This window comes from Onychomys torridus, chromosome 13 (assembly GCF_903995425.1).
Source record: "Onychomys torridus chromosome 13, mOncTor1.1, whole genome shotgun sequence".
NCBI lineage: Eukaryota > Metazoa > Chordata > Mammalia > Rodentia > Cricetidae > Onychomys > Onychomys torridus.
The window spans coordinates 59,891,538-59,913,539 of record NC_050455.1 but is presented as its reverse complement, the minus strand read 5'-3'; the positions used below and the strand labels follow the sequence as shown (position 1 = coordinate 59,913,539).

General features: G+C 36.5%; 1 protein-coding gene across 2 annotated transcripts in view; it reads left to right on the top strand.

Moving 5' to 3' along the window:
* Dcc (DCC netrin 1 receptor) overlaps window positions 1-22,002 on the top strand; it is a 1,150,309-nt gene that overhangs the window by 823,657 nt on the left and 304,650 nt on the right. For both annotated transcript variants that reach the window (XM_036204806.1, XM_036204805.1), the window contains exon 10: window positions 20,408-20,556. In XM_036204806.1, the coding sequence (XP_036060699.1) occupies window positions 20,408-20,556 (149 nt within the window). The remainder of the gene's footprint in view (window positions 1-20,407; window positions 20,557-22,002) is intronic.

The window sequence follows — 22,002 nt, the reverse complement described above, 5'->3', positions numbered from 1 at the left end:
TAACAATTTCTTATTTTATAAATATTTGATTGATTAAGAGATGCCAATAGAATAAGATTTGCATTCTGTGTGTGATGGAGATAAGAAATATAAGTTATATTTCTTTATGATTCTATGAATTAGTCAGCTTTATTTTTGTTGTGTTCAGATAATTTCTTTAATCACCTGAGCTGGTTTCTAACAATCACTGTTTTGATTGCAAAGTGATTAGAATGAATATTTGAAATTACTACAGTGGCAAAGTCAATGACTAGCCAGTTGATGATGGTCTAGACACAAGTCTTCACAGTAAAAGCAAGAATTAGACAAGAGTATGCAGCATGAATCTTAAATGGTCTTAATAAAAAACAAACCTGGAGCCAGGTATTAGGGTGAATGCTGGAAGATCAGAGAAGCAGAACAAGCCACAGCCACATCGCCTTGCCAATTCCTCAGCTGATCCTGTTTCCTCAGACTGGAAGCCTCTGTGTCCTCATCAGAATGGGTCTCAGCTGCTCCAAAGCCTAAAAGCTTAACCAGGCTCTAGTTCCTGATCCTCACTCCTGAAATACCTTTCTGCTTTCTGTGATCATTTTCTGGGATTAAAGGCTCTAGTTATCTCACATGGCTTCCATTGTGGCCTTGAATTTACAGAGATCCAGACAGATCTCCGCCTTTGGAATGCTAGGATTAAAGGTGTGTGTGCCAGCATTTTCTGGCCTCTATATCTAGTGGCTGTTTTGTTCTATTACCCCAGATAAGTTTATTAGGGTGCACAATACTTTGGGGAACACAATATCACCACAAGAGTGGCTAGTTGGTCTCTTTTGGAATCCAACACACATTGATAATATATTCAAAAGTCTCAATGCTAAACATGTTTTTAACAGGTGGGATCTTATATCTAAACATTCTTAGTGACATAAGAGACCCATTTGGATTTAATTATTGATTAAGGGAGATATGTTTTTATGATGACAAATAAAAGTGGAAGAATTAGTAGTAATTTTAGAGAGGTGGGCTGTTTATAATCCTTAAAGGAGTTCAAAGCAATGAAATTCAGTCTTTTTCAGACTAATCAACAATAAATATTTTATGTTAAATTCTAAACCTGTACTTTGGAGTATGGTAACCCTCCTCACCATGTGTCTATGGACATTCAACTGTACTGAAATAATATTCATTTTCTTAGTCACAACAGCCACACTTGAACTTATCAGTGACACCTAAAATTCAAATCAAGCTAAAATGAAAACTAAAGTCTTTTAAACCAGTACTTACATTTTGATGATTGTAGGGCGTTCTCTCACATGGTGCCAATCTGAACACTGCATTGGTAAATGAGGAGAGAAACACCAGTCAGGGTATCATACCCATTCTCAAGGGTCTAGGATTCTTGTAGAAGCCCCTCCTGCTAGAATGCGCTAAGCCACATCTAAGCCCATTTGTACTAATGTGCTTCCTTGTAGCAAGAGCACTTTCATCTATATAGAACTGATGCATCAATTTATCAAAAAATCAATGCCACAAGACTTTTATAAAGTCCTTAGGACAGAAAATAAAATTTTAAGAAAACCAAGATAATTTGTATCTAGTCCTTGCTGCTGAAACAAGATAACTGCAGCTGGGTAACTTTCAAGGGAATGAAATATTTCCCATAGTTCAGGAAGGTAGAAACTCCCAAGCCAAGGCTTGGTGTCTGCTGAGATCTAGTCTCTAGTCTCTGCTGCCAAGATGAAGTCTTTTTGACACAATCTCCATAAGGAACAAATGTGTCCTCGAAGTGTAGGACTGGGAAAAAAGCAGGGTTTGGGGAGGGGGAAGTCCCTGAGTAATTTCGTTTCAGTTCTTCTAAAAGACACTAATCCTTTAATGATGGCTGAGCTCAAATGTTGTCCTCAACTGCCCCACTTCATAGTACTGTTGCCTTTAGGGTGATCTCAATATGAATTTTGGAAAAGAAACAAGGACCACAGAAATAGAAATGTCAAAGAAATTAGTGCTATACTTTTGGTGACAACATCTCATAAAATAAATTTCTGATTATCACATATGGGGGTGGGATTTATTTATTCTTTTCAATATAAAGTTAGCATTCCAAGAACTAGCACAAAAAAAACAGTGTGTAATTTATTAATAGTGTTAGGCAGAAAGCATGTTAGCTTTTAGTATTAATTATTTTGCAATATTTGAGAACATGGACCCGGCATGGTAGTACATACCTGCATTCGCAGCACTTGGAAGAATGAAGCAAGAGGAAGGCAAGTTCCAGGGAAGTCTGAATTATGTAGTGAGTCTCTCATTTTTGAGTTATATGCAGATAGTGTATGTTAATCCCCTGTTATAGGCATAGGGACAAAGATGATGTCCTATCCTGTGGAAGTCCTCTTAATCTTGGTGATTGTTGCTTTAGCTGAACCCTGTCAATAAAGGAAAGAGAGAAAAGAGGAAGGCCAAAAAGGAGAGAAAAAAGATGGGGGAGGGAGCTGGGATAAATCATGACTTACTTGATAGAAAAGACAATCAAAATTAAATAGAGCATGCTTTTAAATCACTTCTCTCTGGATGCTTTTAAATGTGGATTCTATTCTGACTGCTACTGAGATTGTAAATGTTTCCCCCAAGTCAATAATGTGACGAACAATTGTCCTTTAAATCTAAAATTCTTTCATTTTACTATTTTAATAAACGGACAGTATCTATGTGGGGAGGGCAATGTCTGGCAGAGACAGTCATAGGCACAAGTGATTCCTAGGCCTTGGAAACTCTTTTAGCACAATTTTCCCTGCTAGGGGGCAAAAAATAGGTATAATCACTTAGGTGGGGACACAGTTTCTGATCACAGAACATTTTACAGCCAGGGGAATTGCCCTGGGTTGAAATGGAAAGATTTTAAGGTGATGACAATTACCCCAGATAGCCATAGGTGTTAAAATGAAACTTAAAATGTTGCCATTAGTTACCAAAAGTAAATGATCAATTTTTTTTTCACCTCACCATCTGGAAGTTGGGCTGTGGAACTCTGAGCCCACTGCTGATGTTAGAAATCGTGTGCATGGTTACCTTATTTCAGTCTGTAATCTGATCTGAAGGTGTACTGAATAGAAACAGTGAAAGATGTTTATACACAATGAGTCACAAGTCACCCAGGCTTTCACTCTGGCTCTTTCCTTTAGTCTGTAACTGGGGCAAGTGAGATTTTCTAAGTCAGCTCCTTCATATGTAAAATGAAGATCATATCGATCTTGCAGCTGTATTGTAAGGAATAAACAGAAACTTGGGGAGGGAATGCCTCAGTACACCTTCACATGACAGTTGTGATGACTGAAATATTTTTCCTGCTTCTGTAAAATTGTCAACCCTCAGTGTTTTTGTTGTAATTTTCCACTATTCCATCAACTGATTCTATTTGTTCATGTGATCATTTTAATATGAAATGTTTTCCTACTCCTTTAAGCTACTTGACACCTCCTATATTTCTCCGTTGAGATTTTCATTACATAGCTTTCCAGAGGGCCTGGTCCAGTACCATGGAGGCTCCTCAGCTATTGGTCTGCAGTTCATGTGTTTCCACTAGTTTGGCTAGTTGTCTCTGTACTTTTTCCAGTCATGGTCTCAATATCTCCCGCTCATAGAATCCTCCTCTCTCCCACTGATTGAACTCCCGGAGCTCCGCATGGGACCCGGCCGTGGATCTGCACATCTGCTTCCATCAGTCACTGGATGAGAGTTCTATGATGACAGTTAGGGTATTCAGCCATCCAATCACCAAAGTAGGTCAGTTCAGGCACCCTCTTGACCATTGCCAGTAGTCTTGGTGGAGACATCTTTGTGGATTCCTGGGGACCTCCCCCAGCCCTCTGCTTCTCCCTATTCCCATGGTGTCTTCACTTATCATGCCATCTCTTTCCTTGCTCTCCCACTCTGCCCCTGATCCAGCTATAACCTCCTGCTCCCCTAAGCTCTCTTTCCCCCGACCCTTGCCCTCCATTATCCCCCCTCACCCCTAGTCCACTCCTGCAGCTCTCATCCATTTCTCCATCACTGGGCAATCCCTGCGTCCCTCCCAGGGTCCTCCTTACCAGCCAGCCTCCCTGGAGCTGTGGGTTGCAGGCTGGTTATCCCTTCCTCTACATCTAGGCCCTCTGGATAAGTGAGACAGTGGTTTAGCTTGAACTGTTTGGGGACCCCCCAGGCAGTGGGACCAGTACCTGTCCCTAGTACATGAGCTGGCTTTTTGGAACCTGGTGCTTATCTATGGTGAGACACTGCACAGCCTTGGTGCAGGGAGGAGGGGCTTGAACCTGCCTTGACTGAGTGTGCCAGGCTCTGCTAACTCCCCATGGGAGACCTTGCCTTGGAGGAGGTGGGAATTGGGGTGGGTTGGTGAGGAGTACTGGGGGTGGGTGGGAGGAGGGAGTACAGGGGAATCTGTGGTTGATATGTAGAATGAATAGAAAATCTCTTAATAAAAAAGGAAAAAGAAAAATTTTCATTACATAGTTAAACGAACAAAGTTCTACTTGTGGCAAACTGATCGGGTCTGTGTCTTTCAGCCTACATAAGCCTTTGTTTCTACTCTTTATGAACCTTAGCCTGTCATCCATCCATCCATCCATCCATCCATCCATCCATCCATCCATCCATCCATCCATCAATCTGTACATCCATCCATCCATCCAGCAAGTAATCATTTTGTGTAGAGCTCCATTCTATTTCTTGCCCTCAGTCACTTGGCAGATTATTAACAACCAAGTGTTTATCCTTGTGTTGTGTTGCAGTGATGGAGAGGGACAACACAGAAAATTTTAAAAGTGTAAGGAATGACAAGACTGCTTTAGGACACACAGAGTTAGGAAGATATACATAATATGAGAAAGTATAGCATCTCTGGATACAGGATGATTTTAGAAAGTGTCCTGGTGAATCTGGAGTGATGCTAGCAAAGCTCTGGTCCAGAAATAATCTTGGACAAGCCAATAATATTGCCAGTATCCTGGGGAGGAAGAAATCAAAGGTGTCTGGCTGTGCCAGGGGAAGAGGAAGCATGGCAGCGGGGGTTGGGAGGTGGCAGGTTATACTTGGAGATCTCTGGAATCTGGCTTTAACTTCGTTGGGAGAAGAATCTGGGTAGGAGAGTGTGGCTTGATATAATTCTCAAGATTAAGTGGGATCTTGATGATAATTTAGGTTTCCATGGTAGTGGAAGTGGAGAGTTCACAGGACTCAAGGTTCTTTTGTGGGATAGGAATAAAGCATGCTGCTGGATGTGGGATGGGAGAAAGATAATAGACTTTCTTGTAGGTCTTGATCTTCAGAATATATGTGAATCATTAGAATTTGAAAACTGAGGGAGAAAGAGAGGTTAGATGGTGTTTAGAAAGAAGAGAAGCGTAAGAATAACAAATGTGGATACTTTTAACTTGGTAAGTTAAGTGTTTGTAGACATACATATTTATTTGGACTGTGAACTTAAATAAATTACTTAACACTTTGACTATGAAAGCAAATAAAATGCCACATTCCAACAGGCTAATGGCCAATGGCATGCAGTGTTTAGCTTCTGTATTGGTTCAAAAATAGGCAGTATTTGGAAAACATGAAGAATTTTTTTATGTCACAACCTACTGAAGCATCTGTACCCTCACATATCCCTCATAGATGTGGGGCAGTTACATACATAGTGCTGTGAACATGTGTTCAAATGCTTGCCAATCATATGAAATTCTCGCTTTCAAAACCTTGCTGTCAGTCTCATAAGGTGTAATTTGATGTGGCTGATACCAGGAAAGAACTGACTGAAAGGCAGGTTTCAGATGTGTAGCCCAGTTTTCCAGTTGCCAAGAGTTTACAAGGATCCCATCCAAATATGTCAGGTCAATGCCAACCTAAGTCTTAGCTGAGAGCCAGCCTGTTCTCTGATGTGTACTTTGCCTGAGTTCATTAAACTGGAGGCAGAATTCTAATGGGATGCCAACCACAATGATCTATAGGTTCAAACTGAATGTTGTATCACTGCATTACAATCACATATGCAGAAGTCTAGTAGATGGCCAAGTAGAAGATGCAGAATTCAAGAAACATTTGGCTGCTAACTTTCAACATCCCTCTTCTTTGAGTGCTTTTCAAATGTTGGAACAAGCTAGTAGGAGAGGAGCTGTGAATTTGGGACATCCAGATTCCAAAATGTTTACCCAGTGCCAAGTATGTTACTAAATCTATAAAGGACTTGACATTGTAGCTTGCCAACATTGAACTTCACAAAGGACAAACTTGGGATCTATAGAGCTCAACATCAGACACAGATGGATCAATAAACTGGTGGGTTCTTCAGTGCTAGATTTAGATTCTAGACCCACACTCTTCTGTGTTAAGTAGCAGACTAGACATAATCACACTTCTTCCTGATGCTAGAATGAGATTGTAAACGAATGGCCTGGGGTCCATGCTGGCCTATCATATGACTTTCCCTTTCTGATTCTTGTTTCTTGTTTTGTTTGTTTGTTTTTCAAGACAGGGCTTCTCTGTGTAACAGCTTTGGCTATCCTGGAACTCTCTTTGTAGACTAAGCTGGACTTGAACTCATGGAGATCCTTTTGCCTCTGCCTCCCAAGTGCTTGGATTAAAAGTATATGCCACCACAACCCATTACTTGGTTTATTTTTATGGGGATCATACTGACTCATCTATCTAAGAAAGCACCACTTACTGGGTGTCTTAAAATAATAGAAAAATGGTTTCTCACTATCATAAGCCTGTAAGTATAGAACCCAATTTCTGTAGGTATGTAGTCCATCTCTAGGTTCTAGGGGAATAAAGTCTTTCCTTACATTTTATTGGCTGCTGGTACATTATGGCAAGGAAAAGCATTCCTTGGCTAATGTCTGTAGCCTGTCAAGATCATCCCATAGCATTCTCCCTGATTTTGAGGCTCTCTGTGTTTTTCTTCTTTTAACAATGAAAATGTTCATATTAGATTTAGGGCTCATATCAGCTATACTAATTGTATCTGCAAAGATCCTATTCCAAAATAGAGTACATTCTACAATTGCAAGATCACATAGATTTGGGGAGAACTATTCAAAAATCGTTAGAAATATTGAATGTAATTCAATCAAGAAGCAAGAAAATTACATTTATTTTTAATGAATGAATATGTTGTCTTTTAGGCTCAGCTTTTATCTCGCAGGAAGAACTTTTAATGAATATATTGGTTTTTATATTTTGAAATATGTTTACTTTTTGTCTGTCAGGAAAAACAACAAAACAAATTACAGCAACAAAAAGCAGACAAAACATGCTGGTGTTGTGACGTCTCCAATGTCCTTAAGAGTATATTTGATAGGTTCTTCTAAAGACCTCTTCCTTGAGACCTGTAGGGCCATGCACTTCATGAACATTAAGGACTGAAAACTAAGCTGGTAATGAAACTAGGAAAAGATTAGAGTCTGTTCGATACAGACTCTGGTGATACTATCATGTGGAACTGTACTGCCATAGACCACACACTCAGATTTTCACTCTTTACTCACATGTGATAAGACTGAGTTATCCTACATTGGGAGACAAAGCCTCCCCAGATACCATAAGTTATTACAAAAAAATGCCCAGTGCCTCTTTGCAAGCTGTTGTTCAGTGCATGCTCATAAATTCCATCACCCAAAAATGACAGGCCATTGCTGTTGTTCTTGGCTACCCTCTAGAACTTGATGTTAAACTCCTGTTACTGAAGACAACACCTATATACATCATAAGATATGGAATAATCAAGCTGGGGCTGACTTGGAAGCTTCAGTCCTACCTGCTAACTTGATTCATAGTAGAAGGTGCAGTCCATACTACCAAGGGGAAAAAACTATCCACAGCCTTATCTAGCTATGAACTCTGTAGGTTACCATGGCTGGATGGATGCAGAATGAACTCTTTAGTCCTACTTTGTCTGAGGACCTATTGGCAAATGATGGCTGCTGGAAGAGGGGGAGTTAAATATATTTGTATGGTATATTTTGGCACAAAATCTGTGTTTTAGAGTTACAATTCTCAATTGAGGAAAGCTAATATCCAAGTGATCAGTTGCTCCTGTGATTAGTGGCCATCGTTCTGAATGAGCACTGCAGACATAGGTTAAAGCCAAATCTTTGTGATGGGAATGGCCACCACATTTTTTGTGATGTTTGTTTTTTTGTTTTTGTTTGTTTTTAGGGAAACTCCTTAGAGGCTATCCATACTAGAATAGATGGCCCTAAATTCATGCACTTACAGGCAGCCCAAAGAGGAAACAGTGGGTTTTTAAAAAAAATAATAGCACATGCAGTTGGGTAAGAAAATGGTGAGGAGGATGGGGTAGGAACTGGAGAGGAGGAAATGGGGTGAATTTGATCAAAACACAATATATGCATATATTAAGTTTTTTCTCCTTTTTTATTTATTATATTTGTGTTTTAATTTTACACATCAGCCATGGGTTCCCCTGTCCTCCCCCCTCCCGCCCTCACTCCCACCTTTCCCCTAGCCCCTCCCCTCCATTCCCATCTCTTCCAGGGCCAAGACTCCCCTGGGGATTCAATTCAACCTGGTGGATTCAGTAAATAAACATATAATCTTCCCACCAATGTTTCTTCCCATATATCAGTGCCCACATAGCTTCACAATTGCAAGATTTATGATCTTATATACCAATTATGTGCCATTATCTTAATATCTATTGACTTTAAACCAGGGCAATTTTCCGTTCTTATAAAATAGTCTCTGAGCCAGAATTCTGACCCAAACCAACCCCTGTACCAGCTTTGACAAAATTAAATATAACAAAATCAATAGAACTAGTGCTTGGGTTGGAATCTACCATAATATTCATATCACAGAGCTGTGTGTACACAACTGAGATCAAATGTAACAATTTTGGAGAAAGGGACAAAGAAAATAATTATCAATTCACCATTGCTGAAAGTTGATACAGAAATCATATCTGTAATAATAATATATTTTGACACCTGACATTATTGGATTACAACAGCCTGAGTTACGGTATATATTTAGAGAAGAAGCATATTGAACACATATTTTTTCCATCCTATCCCTAAGGTCTTCTTATAACAAAGTTTTACTAGTATTTTGACATGAAATAAAATCCATTTCATTTTTCCAGGGGTTTAATCAACTTGTATTTTAAAAACAATCTGTGGCGCGTGGCTTACTGGTACCTTACATCTCACTTGTCATGGCGGAGGCTAGCCAGTCTCTCCCCCTCCACCTTCCACTGCCCTCAATTCTCTTCTCTCTTGTCCTTCCTGCCTGGCTACTGGCCAATCAGTGTTTTATTTACTAACCAATCAGAGGAATGCATTTGTCATACAGAACATCCCACAGCAATGAACTTGGAATATGAATTGCATGATGTCTTCATTTTTCTTTTTTGCTCTTGCCTACCTGTTGGAACTATTTGTTTTTTGCATTCCCATTACATAGGTTTGGCTCTCATAGAGTTACCAATATCTGCAATGCTCATTCAAAATGATGGCCACTAATCACAATGGCCACTGATCACTTGGATATTGCCTTTCCTCAATTAAGGAGTGTTGTATATAAAACACAGATTTTATGCCAAAATAAATCATAAAATGGAAGATATGCCATTATATTTTGTTGTCAATAGTTGAAATGATACATTATGTCTGAACAAAATATATAATATTAAAATTTTAGATCTGTCACTTATACCTTTTCAACCAACTTGCCAGATGATTTAGGCTACATGTGAGCATTTATGGATCACATATGTTTTTACATGGAGATGGCTTACAGGTGTATCCTTGTGGCTAATTTAGGCTAAGGAAAAGTTTGGAAGGTTGCCAGTCTTACGTTAAATTGAGTTTCAAAGTTGGTGAGATCTAAAGTTTGGACCTAACCATTCCCCCAAAATAATTTCTGATATCTGTATCTAACATTAATATATCACAAGAACTTTCCCTACTTCAGTCCACATTTATTCAAGATGATTAGTATCCTTTGAATGCAAATTCAAATCATGTCCTTCCAATTGATGTCATACTTTGATCATCCATGGGAATATAAGCAAAGCAATGGCTGAGGGACAGAGAGAGCTGTTTGGATGAGCCGGAGTAGGTATGTGTCACTGTTAGGATTTACCTTAAGCCTCTCTTCTACCTCTGTGATTTACTGCCCAACTCTGTCCTGCTACTGCTATCTCTGGACAAGCCTGAATCTTCCAAGTGGTTAATAAACTTCTTATCTTTTGAATACTGAAAATAAAATAAACTTAATCCTCAGGGTGGTTCAGTCAACAGACCGGGAGCCTTTGAGATGCTTCCTGGTGATATGGGACAAGGCAGGTTTTCTGCCCTGTGTGATTATCAGTCTTTCTCTGGGATGTGTGTATGTGTAAGGGCATTAAAGGTGCTTCTTGGAGATAAATGTCAGCAGAATCACAGAGTGAATATTAATTTCAGGATCTTCAAGGTCAGATGTCTCTCCAGGTTTGTTGTAACTGAAATGTTTGTTGTTGCTGCTGCTAGAAATGATTTTTAATCTCCCCTTCCCTTCTCAAGCATCAAGGACTACGTATAAGAAAAATTTCAGTATGCACATCCACTTCTTGGAAAGAAAATGTACCATAGGGACAGTCTCATCTGTCAATTAGGGCAATTATTTTAATGCCTTAAAAATGATCAAAGTTGAGGTTTACAGGCTCTAGGTTAGACAGAAACAGAAAAGAAAATAAAATTAAAAAATCATCAGAAATACTACCTGATGTTCCTGAAAAGCAATGACTGTATGTAAGAAAAAAGATGCAAATAAGCAGAGGAAATAAATAAAGACAATTGAGCAGCTTGGGTGAGTCCATTCATAGATATATGGTAAGAAGTTAACTAACTGGGATGCAAGGAAATATAGGAGAAAGAAAGATGGAGAGAAGTTCTAGCCTAGGACTATCATTAGGGGTAAAAGCGCCCTGAGTACATGGGCAAGCACTGGGAACATAGCAAGGGATGAAAGCTCTGGTAGTCTCTCACCAACTCTACACAGCAATGCACACACCCTGGCCCAGTGTTCTGTGTTACAGTGCTTCTCATCTCAGAGAGCAGCACTCAAGTAACCAGCTCTACAGGTCAGCCCCATGGGCAGCTTCACTGCAGTCTCCCTACTCTGCCCTCTCCTATCAATTGAAGGAGATGCTCATGAATCTGTCTCTTCAGCACCACAAACATCATTCTGGGTAAGGCTGTTCTTCTCTTTCTTTCAGATGCCAGAATATTTAACAACTACGCTTTCAATGCCCACATTTATCCCTTTAAATTTGCTCTGTGTAGTAGGATGGGCACAGAGTGCCTAAAGCCATCAATTCTTTTGTGAGTCTTAAAGGATAGAAAAGACAAACAGGCTTTAAAAAGCCTGGGATGTTCGCCCTCTGGCAATTTTAGCATTCCTCTCCATTTTCAACTCTCTTGCTCCTGATTCTTTGTTGACTATTGGTCCTATGGAAATATTTTATTGTGTTCCCCACCAAGTATAATAGCCCCCATCACACTATAACATTTGGCTAATATTTAGAAAGAGTTTTATTTTTGTTATGAACTACAAATGAATCATTATTAATCTTTACAGCAAGGTAGGACCTATACAAACTCCATGTTGCAAAATAAGGTAATTCAAGTTCAAAGTTCTTAAAAATCTTGACCTTGTCCATATAGTCTGAGTGAAATTTATTGATTTGGACCTAGGGTTCCTGACTCCTGAGGTTATATGTATTTCTACTTGCCTCTGTTATCAAATATTAATTGGATGGGACCTTCTGGAATTTGCTGTATCAGGGCAGTCCAGACCTCTGACTTCTGGGAAACTTATGTTAAGAGAATAGATTGCTATTTTTTTTCTTTTAATTTATAGTACCTCCCGAACCAACCAGTTTATCCAAGGCAGTTACTTAGCATTTAAAGGGCAGAAATAGATAAACAATAAATTGCATCCCCAAAGAGATTGTATCTTTCAGTGTAGGATCTTTTTTTTTTTTTTTTTTTGTTATGTATCTGTTCTCTTAGCTGTCTGGAAGAGATTATTGTTTCCTTCTCTTCTAACAAATGGCAGTGGAGTTCTTTTATAAGAGCAATCTATACATGTCTTTTATAGCTCTATTAAAACTACAAATATCAGATATTGATTCTTCCTGTACTGACCACAGCACAAGCTGACTTCGAGAAAGGCTGTTGGGACTTAGTTACATTATCACCATGGGAAACACTCTCATCTGTGCATAAGCTGAAGATACCTGCTTCTCTGTACTTATCAGTTTATAGAGAGCCAAGATTTTGTGTGCAGAAATATGATCCTGAAGTATATGTGAGTCTCAAATCAGTGTGAAGCAAGAAAAGGCCAGGAAATATACTTCCTGAAGACTCCACCTGTGATGTACCTATAAGAATGGAACAATAACTTGACTTCTGCCTATTATGGAAACAAAGCAGTGAACATAACTCTATGTGGGTATATACAAGAAAGTGGAAAGTCTCAGTTTTTATTTGTAGACAAATCATTGCTCTTTTATGAGGGTTTCTCTTTGCCAGGCGAGATTGATAAACATAATTCCGATAAGGATCCCTTCTATATCCCAGTAGACATTCTTCAGTATAGAACAAGCTTCCTCTCATATCTAATGTCTATTCAAATTCTTCTAACAGTCCTGGAATTAGGAAGAGAAAAATACATTTTTCTAATCATATAGGAAGGTAACAGAAATCTGGAAATGATCAAGAACCCTGTAGCAGTGGCATTAGCAATTGGATACCTGGAATTTTTTTTCTGTGTAATAGCCTATAATCTTTCTATGATTATTTGCATTTGATTATTTATATGAAACACCAATAAAAGTCATGCTCATAGTATATATGTGTCTTGGCCCCATGCTGCACTGTTATTAAATAGCAAAAAGGATTTTACTTCAGGACTCAGGTGTTTGATTCTTGAAACTTTTGTTCTTTGGCAGTTACCCAAGAGTCAGTGTTCACTCTTCACTATTTCTATTTGAAATGACTAAAGTTCTTCACAGTAATTTCAGAAAATCATTTTGAAAATTCATTTTTTGTAAACATTTTTTTCATATTTGATTTTTTTTAAAGATTATATCCAAGGGTAGGCTTGAACTCATGATTCTCCTGCTTCAGCTTTCCAAGGGCTATCACACTTGATCAAACTGAATGTTAGACAAACATATTGAGAAAAAGGTAGATGTGCTTTGAGTTGTCTTTGAGTGTCATGAGTGATACCGCACTTTTCTAAAATTAGTAACACAAAATTTTAGTTGCTCATGGAATGCAACAAAACAAAGCATCAATTTAGTGACCATCCCATACATTATGAAAAAGTAACTTGTGTCCTCACCATGTGATGAGCTTCTGTCATCATTTAGTTCCCATTGGAATTACTAGATTCACTTGAAGCTGTAATCATCTGAAGCCTTTACCTAAGGATGTGACAGCTGCTCCCCCTTACCAGCTTGTTCTAGAAAAGCCACCTCCATACATTACCCATTAAATTCATCCATGTTAATGTTTCTGATTCATCAAATTTTTCTTTCTTCCTTAGACATTATATTTTGTATACCAATGAAAATCTTAACTGTCTTTTCAATAATAGTTTTTGGTAAAGAATCTACATTCTAATCTCTGATAATCAAACAATAATTACTGGATTGATTGAATTATAGAATTGTTATAGTTTTAGATACCTGTCCTTACCATCTACTATAAGAACTTCTTATAAATCTCAAAGTATTTTGTATCCATTTACTGTGCTTTGATATCATTCTTGAAAATATCTACTGTAAAATATTCTTCAGAAAGCACAAAAAAAAAAAAAAAAACAAAGTACAACTAAACTTCAAAGCCAGCTGGTCGTTGTATCTAAATAAATAGAACCAACTTATCTGGGGTGATGCACTAAGGGTCAGCATAATCAGGTTTGTATAACCTCAAGCAGCCAATGACAGAAATGTCACATGAGATTTGGTAAATTAAACACTTTATTTAAAACTTAGTTTAACTTCTCAATTTTTAATATTGTGTTTAATTTTTCTAGATCACCAAAACAGTTTACTTCTAAATCCTCAGTGTAAATGAGTTGCAATCTTGGAGACTGGTGATGTCCCTCAGTGCTTAAGAGCACTGGCTCCTCTTCTAGAGGACCTGAGTTAAATTCCCCATCACCCACAAGGCAGCTTAAAGTTTCCATAACTACACTGTGAAGGGATCCAATACCCTCTTCGATTTTCCTTGAGCACTAGGCATGCACATGGTGCATAGATATGAAGACAAAGTATTCATAACAAAAATAATTATATAAAAGTTATTAAATAAAAAATCATGTTTGAGAACTCCAACACAGAGTCAGGAATCTCTGCCACACTTTTCATTTCTTGGCATTGTTTTAAAAAGTGAAATTCAATATAATTTACATGCTTATATAAAGATATGTTAATAGTTGGTTGTTTTAGTGAAAATTTGGAGGTATCTTCCATAATAAGCAGTGTCTTATCCTGAGGTCACTCCTTTAAATCAACATAAGTATTAGACTACTTCAACTTTACTGTGACTCATTAGGGTTGTTTATATTCAACTATAATATATATGTATATATATAAAACATATAACCATATACAACTGTATATCCTTAAGTAATACACAAGTTGCATGTTAGACATGTCACACATTGTATGTATTTTTATGCAGCTGTATCTATACACTGTTTATGCATGCTTATGTACACAATGACACTAATGAATGTATCATGTTTTAGCCAAAAGGTTCTTATTCCAACTAAAAGCATAATGAAGGGATAATAATTGTTTTCTCCAAGCAAAACCTTTAACACTCCTGTGGTTTCTTACTAGAAGTCTATCCCACATTTTTTTTTTTTTGCTTCTTCCTTGCCAAATTACCATCATATCTCCTAAATGTGTATAGTTCAGTCAAGATTCATATACAGATAATTACATTGCTAGTAGGCTTTTTGATGTTGTTTTACCCATACAGAATAGAAACAGATTTCATATAAATATCACTAAAGCTGTTAAATACAGGATTAAAGAACCAAAGAGGCAATCAAAGCATGCACTTTATTATCAATAACTGTGAGTAGTTTCAGAAATGACTTGCATGTAAAACATTCTTTTAGGAAATCATTGGAGTAAAAATTTCTCCTTACAAGACAAAAGCTTTGTGGGCAAAATCCATTCAGATCACTGCAGATGACTGCTTAGATTCCTGTTATCATCTTTAACTCACCTCCAATTCACATTTGAATTATTAAGCAGATAAAGAGAATCATCTTTGGATTTCTGTCCTGACTTGAGGGTATATGACTTATAGGTCACCATTTGAATGACAACACATACAATGCCTTTTTATTTTCATTTTTTAAAAAATCAGACACTTCTTTGGTCCTTCAAAAAAGTAATAGCTGTTAAATTGACAATTTAGGAACATTAGAACTCATTGTACTTTACAGTCATTTAAAAGGAAAAAAAACTTTAAATATTCAGATGTTCAAGTGCATAGTCACTGACACTAACATTTGTCTCCATTTCAGATCTCCTGCTGTGATGCATCAGTGTAATGGCTGAGAGACATTAGCTCATCCAGTGTTCTCAGTCTGTGCCATCTCTTTATCTTCCTAAAGCATTTTCTTGAAACCCTTAGATTCATACTCTTGTTTGAGATAGATTATTGTAAATCCCAATATTTTAGAAAATTAGGGGTAAATAAAATAGTAATAGTAATAGTAATAAGAATAATAATTTAGGTTTTGGCAATTCAGGAAATCACACCATCAGCAGGTATTTGAAAAATATGACAAGGGAAAGAAAGGCAAGGATCCAGGAGGTAATTGTCTGTATTTGTCCTTATGTTCCATGACTTCTTGATCAAGAACATAATATAAAACTTAAATTGCTATTGGATTTAACAATGTGAACCACAATTCTCTTAAAATGCTTATAATTGAAAATGTGAAAAGGATCCACTATAAAAACATACCAACTTTACAAACACTAGTCTTTGATTAAAAGTTGAATATGGGTCTGAAGAAATGGCTCAGATGTTGAGAGTATCCATTTCTCTTGTAAGGACACGGGTTTAGTACATAACACCTACATGGTAGCTTATAAACTCCTATAACTCCAAATTCCAGAAGATTGAACACTCTTCTGACATTTAAGGGTAGCAGTCCACATGTGTTGTGCACACATACATGAAAGCAAATACTCATAAAAAATAATAAAAATTTAAGATGTCTCTCTGGTGAAACCATTATCATGTTCACACCCTAACATAATTTATAATCAGTAGTCATAATTTTATGACACTAATCACTGATCTTTTTAGAATGAAAAGCAGCCTGAGATGTTTTAGCATGTTAGTGAATACCATTCACAGAGTCATGAACCCAGATGTCAGAAATTATGGTCACACACCTTCAAATATACATTTACAGTTTTAATGCACTACATCCATTAGCAGGGAGCTCTTCAAGATGCACATGATAGCTAAACTAGGGATAAGAATGTCATACTTTCTGGCTGTCACCCTGCTATCTATTATCATTTTATTATAGTTCATTAAACCATGGCTCGCTCCTTCTCTTCTTTCTTCTTTCTCTTCCCTACTTCTCTCGTCCTCTCTGCCTTTTTCCCCTCAGTCCTTTCTTCTACCATACATCCTGTCCTCAATAAGATTGTATCACATGTGATTGCTTTTATTAAGGATTTCACTAATATGTCATTTCAAGGTTAATACACAACAAGGTCTTATTATAATATGCTCTGTTATCCTATAAATCATATAACCATATATACCGACAAATTTCTGTCCTCAGTGCAAACAGTGACATCCAATATATTTCCGTTTACTGCCTTAACTATCTACCTTGTCCTTAGACACAGGTGTTACAAAGACTTTCTACTGAAATGCAATATTGAAAATTTAAAATATAGTTGGTTAGACTGACATTGATTGATGAGTTACTTGCATAGATTACTCCTCTATCCTGAAGTCATTGCGTTATTTGAAGAAATAGGTAACTCAAACTGAGATGGAGAGAAATTAGATGTAGTTTACCACTAAATTATTGTTCGAGGGGATCAGTAGAGGCTATTAAACACATCTTCAAAGTGATGAGCAGTTAAACCCATTAAGTTTCTTGACTGACACACTAAAATGTAATGAAATGGAAGGCTGAAGCTGTTAACTGTATTGATTTCACATCTACTACTGGTTTTTGAACATTTGTGAGAATTCCTCTTAGTTTTTCTCTTCTGTGCAACTCATGCACATATCACATATGTTATACCACATAAATTTTATTTCAACAAATTTTCTACATGAGTACCTAAATACAAGTATAATTGTTTGTATGTAAGTATACTTACTTATAATTCATCTGAAACAATATATTATCCATATATATAAATAGGGCTATAATTCAAAAGAAAAATGCTACAAAATTTTTGAATGTGAATTTATAGCACTTTTATGAAGAATAAGCAACTAAAACTTAACTGAATCCCAGTGTTTTAACCTCAATCAGAGTTTTGGAATTTCATTGAAAATTATGTTTAATTGGTTTTAATCCTTGATATATAAATATATTCAAATATATATGGTTATGATGTTTAATTTTAATAAATGAGAGTATCAATTAAATTCTTTCCATGTTATAAAACCATAAATTATATTTTAAGGCAAAAGACAATTTAGTATTGAGACTTCACCCAAGCAAAGTAAATGTTCTCCATTATCTGGCAGTAAGTTAAGTACTTGAAACAAATGTTCTGAATGGTCTTTGGCACTTGTGGAATCTATTATATCTGCTTGGATTTCTTCTGAAAGTCTATACTCATGTTTTTCCTGAACAGTATCCAATGACCATTAGCAACATAGACAAATACAACTGATGAATAAATGATAAGGGCTGGCACTACCCATGGCAACCAGGTCCAAATTAGGGTATTAGTGACATGATGCTCCATAATCAACAGCATTTAAAATACATAAATATCAATTACAAAGCACACAGGCTCAAATGCACACATAGTTACATATTCCAACCTTATTCTCATCATGTTTCTAAAGATATCAGTGATCACTTGTATTAACTAATCACTTGTATTCGCTAATAAATAATGACTGCACTCCATAAAATGCTTTAGGTTATTCACTAATGAAAGGATTGGTAATTTTACCTGAAGATATTCATGTGACACAAATTTCTAAAACAATTCCTATGTAGCAAGCTTTGTGCATAATCTTAGAGATTTAGAACCACTAGCTGTATACAACCCTACATTGTAATTCTTCATGATACCTGCTGGAAATGGCTATGAATTTGGCATATCTCATCTTCCTGGTTCCCAAGCCTCAATGATTTTTTGTCTTCCAATAAACTCAATGATTGTCTTCAATGAGTTATACATGGGTATGCATCTTCCCTCTCTTTCTGCTGCACAGCCTCTGTCCTGTTGGAAAGACTTCTCAGTTTGCCCTTATCACATGCTTTACTCTGGAAAGAAGAGTCATTCATAACTAGTCATTCCACATTTCTTATCCCAGAATATGTATAGCACTCACTGTTAATACTTTGATTTTCTGCAAAGTTGTCACCTACCACCTAATGAATGAGGTGAAAAGCAAAACTCGTTTAAAAAAACCATGCTCACTGAAACAGTATGCATTTGGATTATTTCCTTCCAACTCATTATGAGACAACTGAGCAGTAACTAATCATTTTCTCTTCTACTCTACTACACATGCTAGTCTCTGAGGTTCCTAGGTTCCTAGATTTACCTGGGAAACCAAGACTGGACTCCTTAAAATCTGTCTTAAAATCTTAATCATTGCATGTTTAGCACATGTCTTAACCAAATCACTAGTTCTAGTGGTTGGCTCCCATCTTCTCCTTTTTTTTTTCATTTGAGGAGTAACAGATTCTAATGCAGAAGGAAACATTCTTAAATATTTCCATTATTCATATAAATATTTAAGTACTCATAAAAGCATATGTAACTTTTGTTTCTATTACTATTCTTTAAGATGCCAATCTATGACAAAGAACATCAGGGAATATGTTTTGTTGTATTTCTTTCCTTTTTTTCCCATGGAGTTCTTAAAATGCAATTCTATTTATATTACAATAAAGAGTGACATGCAGTGACATCCTCTGATTGACAGCAGTGTCCCTTAAGTTGTGTGTACAGAGTAGAACACCATCATAGACAAATGCTCACCAGACTGGAATACTTCTGAAAAAGAACAAAAAGGGAATATGTGCTGCTCATGCATGTATATATATATGCAGATATATTAGCGTGAGTGTATATGTGTGTATGCTTATAGGCAGATTTCTCAGCACTATTCAACAAAAGGGCCTAGAGGTATTGACATCCAAGCAGTAATGAAAACACATTAAAACCTTTGTTTTTAATACTGTTACTTGCTAGAAAGAACCAGAAAGATTTAGAAAAGGGTCTGATTTTAAAATGAGAGTCAAATCAGGAAAATTCAGGACAATATTATGTCAGAAAAAAAAAAGAAAGGTTCAAATAAATGAAGGATGAGTTACAAGGACAGATGATGTAAGGTAAAAAAAAAAAAATCTTTGCAGTTACCTCTGGAAATATTTGAACCTCAAAACAACTGAGAATAATATTGAATCATGGATCATAAAACATATGAGCCTACTTGCCCATAAAAATATTAAATGCGAAACCAGAGAGAAATATTGGCTTTTACGTACATAGAAATCTGAAAATTCAAACACAACTGAACAGAAGTATTTTTGATTAAGGACACTGGTTCTATGCTATCTAACTTCATTAGTAAACAAATGATTTAATTTTTTTATTAAGTAATGGTAATGAGAGAAATGGGAAAAGTAAATTGAAAACAAAAATATTTACAAAAAGTAAAAAGAGCTAGACTCAGCTACACGATAAATTGCTGACCTAAAGACAATATGATGAATTGTGCATAGGTGTGTTGTTTATTTGAATAAAGAATCATAATCAAAGATGTTATTGTCTTTTCTTTTTCCTTCTGTAGATATTAGCAATATACATGCAAAAGCCTACTAATATAATGGAAACATCTCTAGATTTAGAGTTTAGATTAAGAATCTTACTTCTTTCTCTCATTAACTATAAAACAAAATGAGCAATTCAATTTATATAATCTTTCCCTTGAAACAAAATTAAGTGATTGTAAAAGTTCCATTATTATACATTTTTGTTATATATTAACATTATTGTCTTATATGACTCTAGAAACAGTGCAGATTCCTTCATTTTTTGAAACTATACAGAGTACATATTTTTTGTTTTGAGAAAGCAACATGTCTTATCTGCATCAATTTCTTTTACATACAGTGCAAGTTCCAGGGCCAGTAGAAAACCTGCATGCTGTATCTACCTCACCTACCTCAATTCTTATTACATGGGAACCCCCTGCCTATGCAAATGGTCCAGTCCAAGGTTATAGATTGCTCTGCACTGAAGTGTCCACTGGAAAAGAACAGGTGAGTAAAGAAAGGAGCCACATGTATTTCATCCCCCGAATGTCTCTAGGGACAAAGATCCTGAAACAGTTCATCATTTTGCAAGATCATTGAATAGTTGGTTGGTTCCAAGTACTTTTTGCTTGAAATGTTAAACCATTTCATTGCACTGGCTGATGAAAGAGGTATAAGACAATGGGGTGAAGATCATAATGAGAATACTAGTTTGGGTTTTTACTATAGTAGCTTGGGCCAGGATGGGTAGCCATATACTGTACCAAGAGATATTCTTTTTCATTACTCAACCTATGAATGATCTGATTTGTGTTTAATGGCCTTTTCCAAGAAGCTCTTTCCAATTTCAGATTTTTTTATGCTGGTCTGTCTTCTCTTTACCCTCACACTGTGATCAACTGTTTCCCCAGCTTACTCTTAGAAGCTTACTCTCTCCAACCTTATTTGGTTTTTATATTTTAAATAGTAATTTTAATAGAAATCTAAAGTGAGATGAATGCTTTTTTCAAGAGAGCAACAGTAAATAAATATGTGGATAAACAAGTAAAACGCAATAACATTTGATGATGTATATGTATAGTAGTCGTATATATGACTATTGAGATTCTTCCAAATTATCACATATATATATATATATATATATATATATATATATATATATATAGAGAGAGAGAGAGAGAGAGAGAGAGAGAGAGAGAGAGAAGTTAATGATAAAGGAAAAAAGTCTTAGGATATTGTTTGTAAAGATTAGCAAGCATGGGATAGTTCTTACGATTCTGTATAAAATGCCTAATCAGGATTGTAATTTGAACAAATTTGCCAGAAATTTAACTAGAAGTATTTGAAGTCTACTTCTTAGTTACTTTTAAAGACAATATTGGATAAACTGATCTTATGTGTCTTTTTTTTCTTGGCTGTTTCCATGTCACTCTTAGCTCTTACTTTTAAGCTATAATCCCTATCCAATTTTATATGATCCTTTCTGACTTTCATGTAAAAAGAATTCAAGATGTATATTGCCCAATGTTGATAATGATAGTCTGGGAATCATCATGTAAAACTAATCGACAGCTCCTTCAGCAAGCACTGGCTCTGATTTCTGTAATGACCTTTGCCTTCAGGAGCCCCCCCCCACCCCCCCCCCCTGCAGCTGTGAAGTACTAATGATAGTTTCAGTCCACACCACTTCATTTGGGGGACACAAAATCTCTGGCCAAGTGTCAGAGTGTTTCAGTATCTGTGGACATATTTCATCAAGCAAATTGCAATCTGTGATTTCTTGGTGAATTATTTAATTTGAGACCCAGGAATGTCCTTTCTATTTGAGTGGAATAACCCATACTATTCAGTGCTCTGGGCGGTGTTAAGCAAATCGAAACTTAATGACTATAAAAATCGCCTGGTGATGTTTTAACACAGAGTCTGCAGAGTAGTTTGGACTTTAGTAGGGGA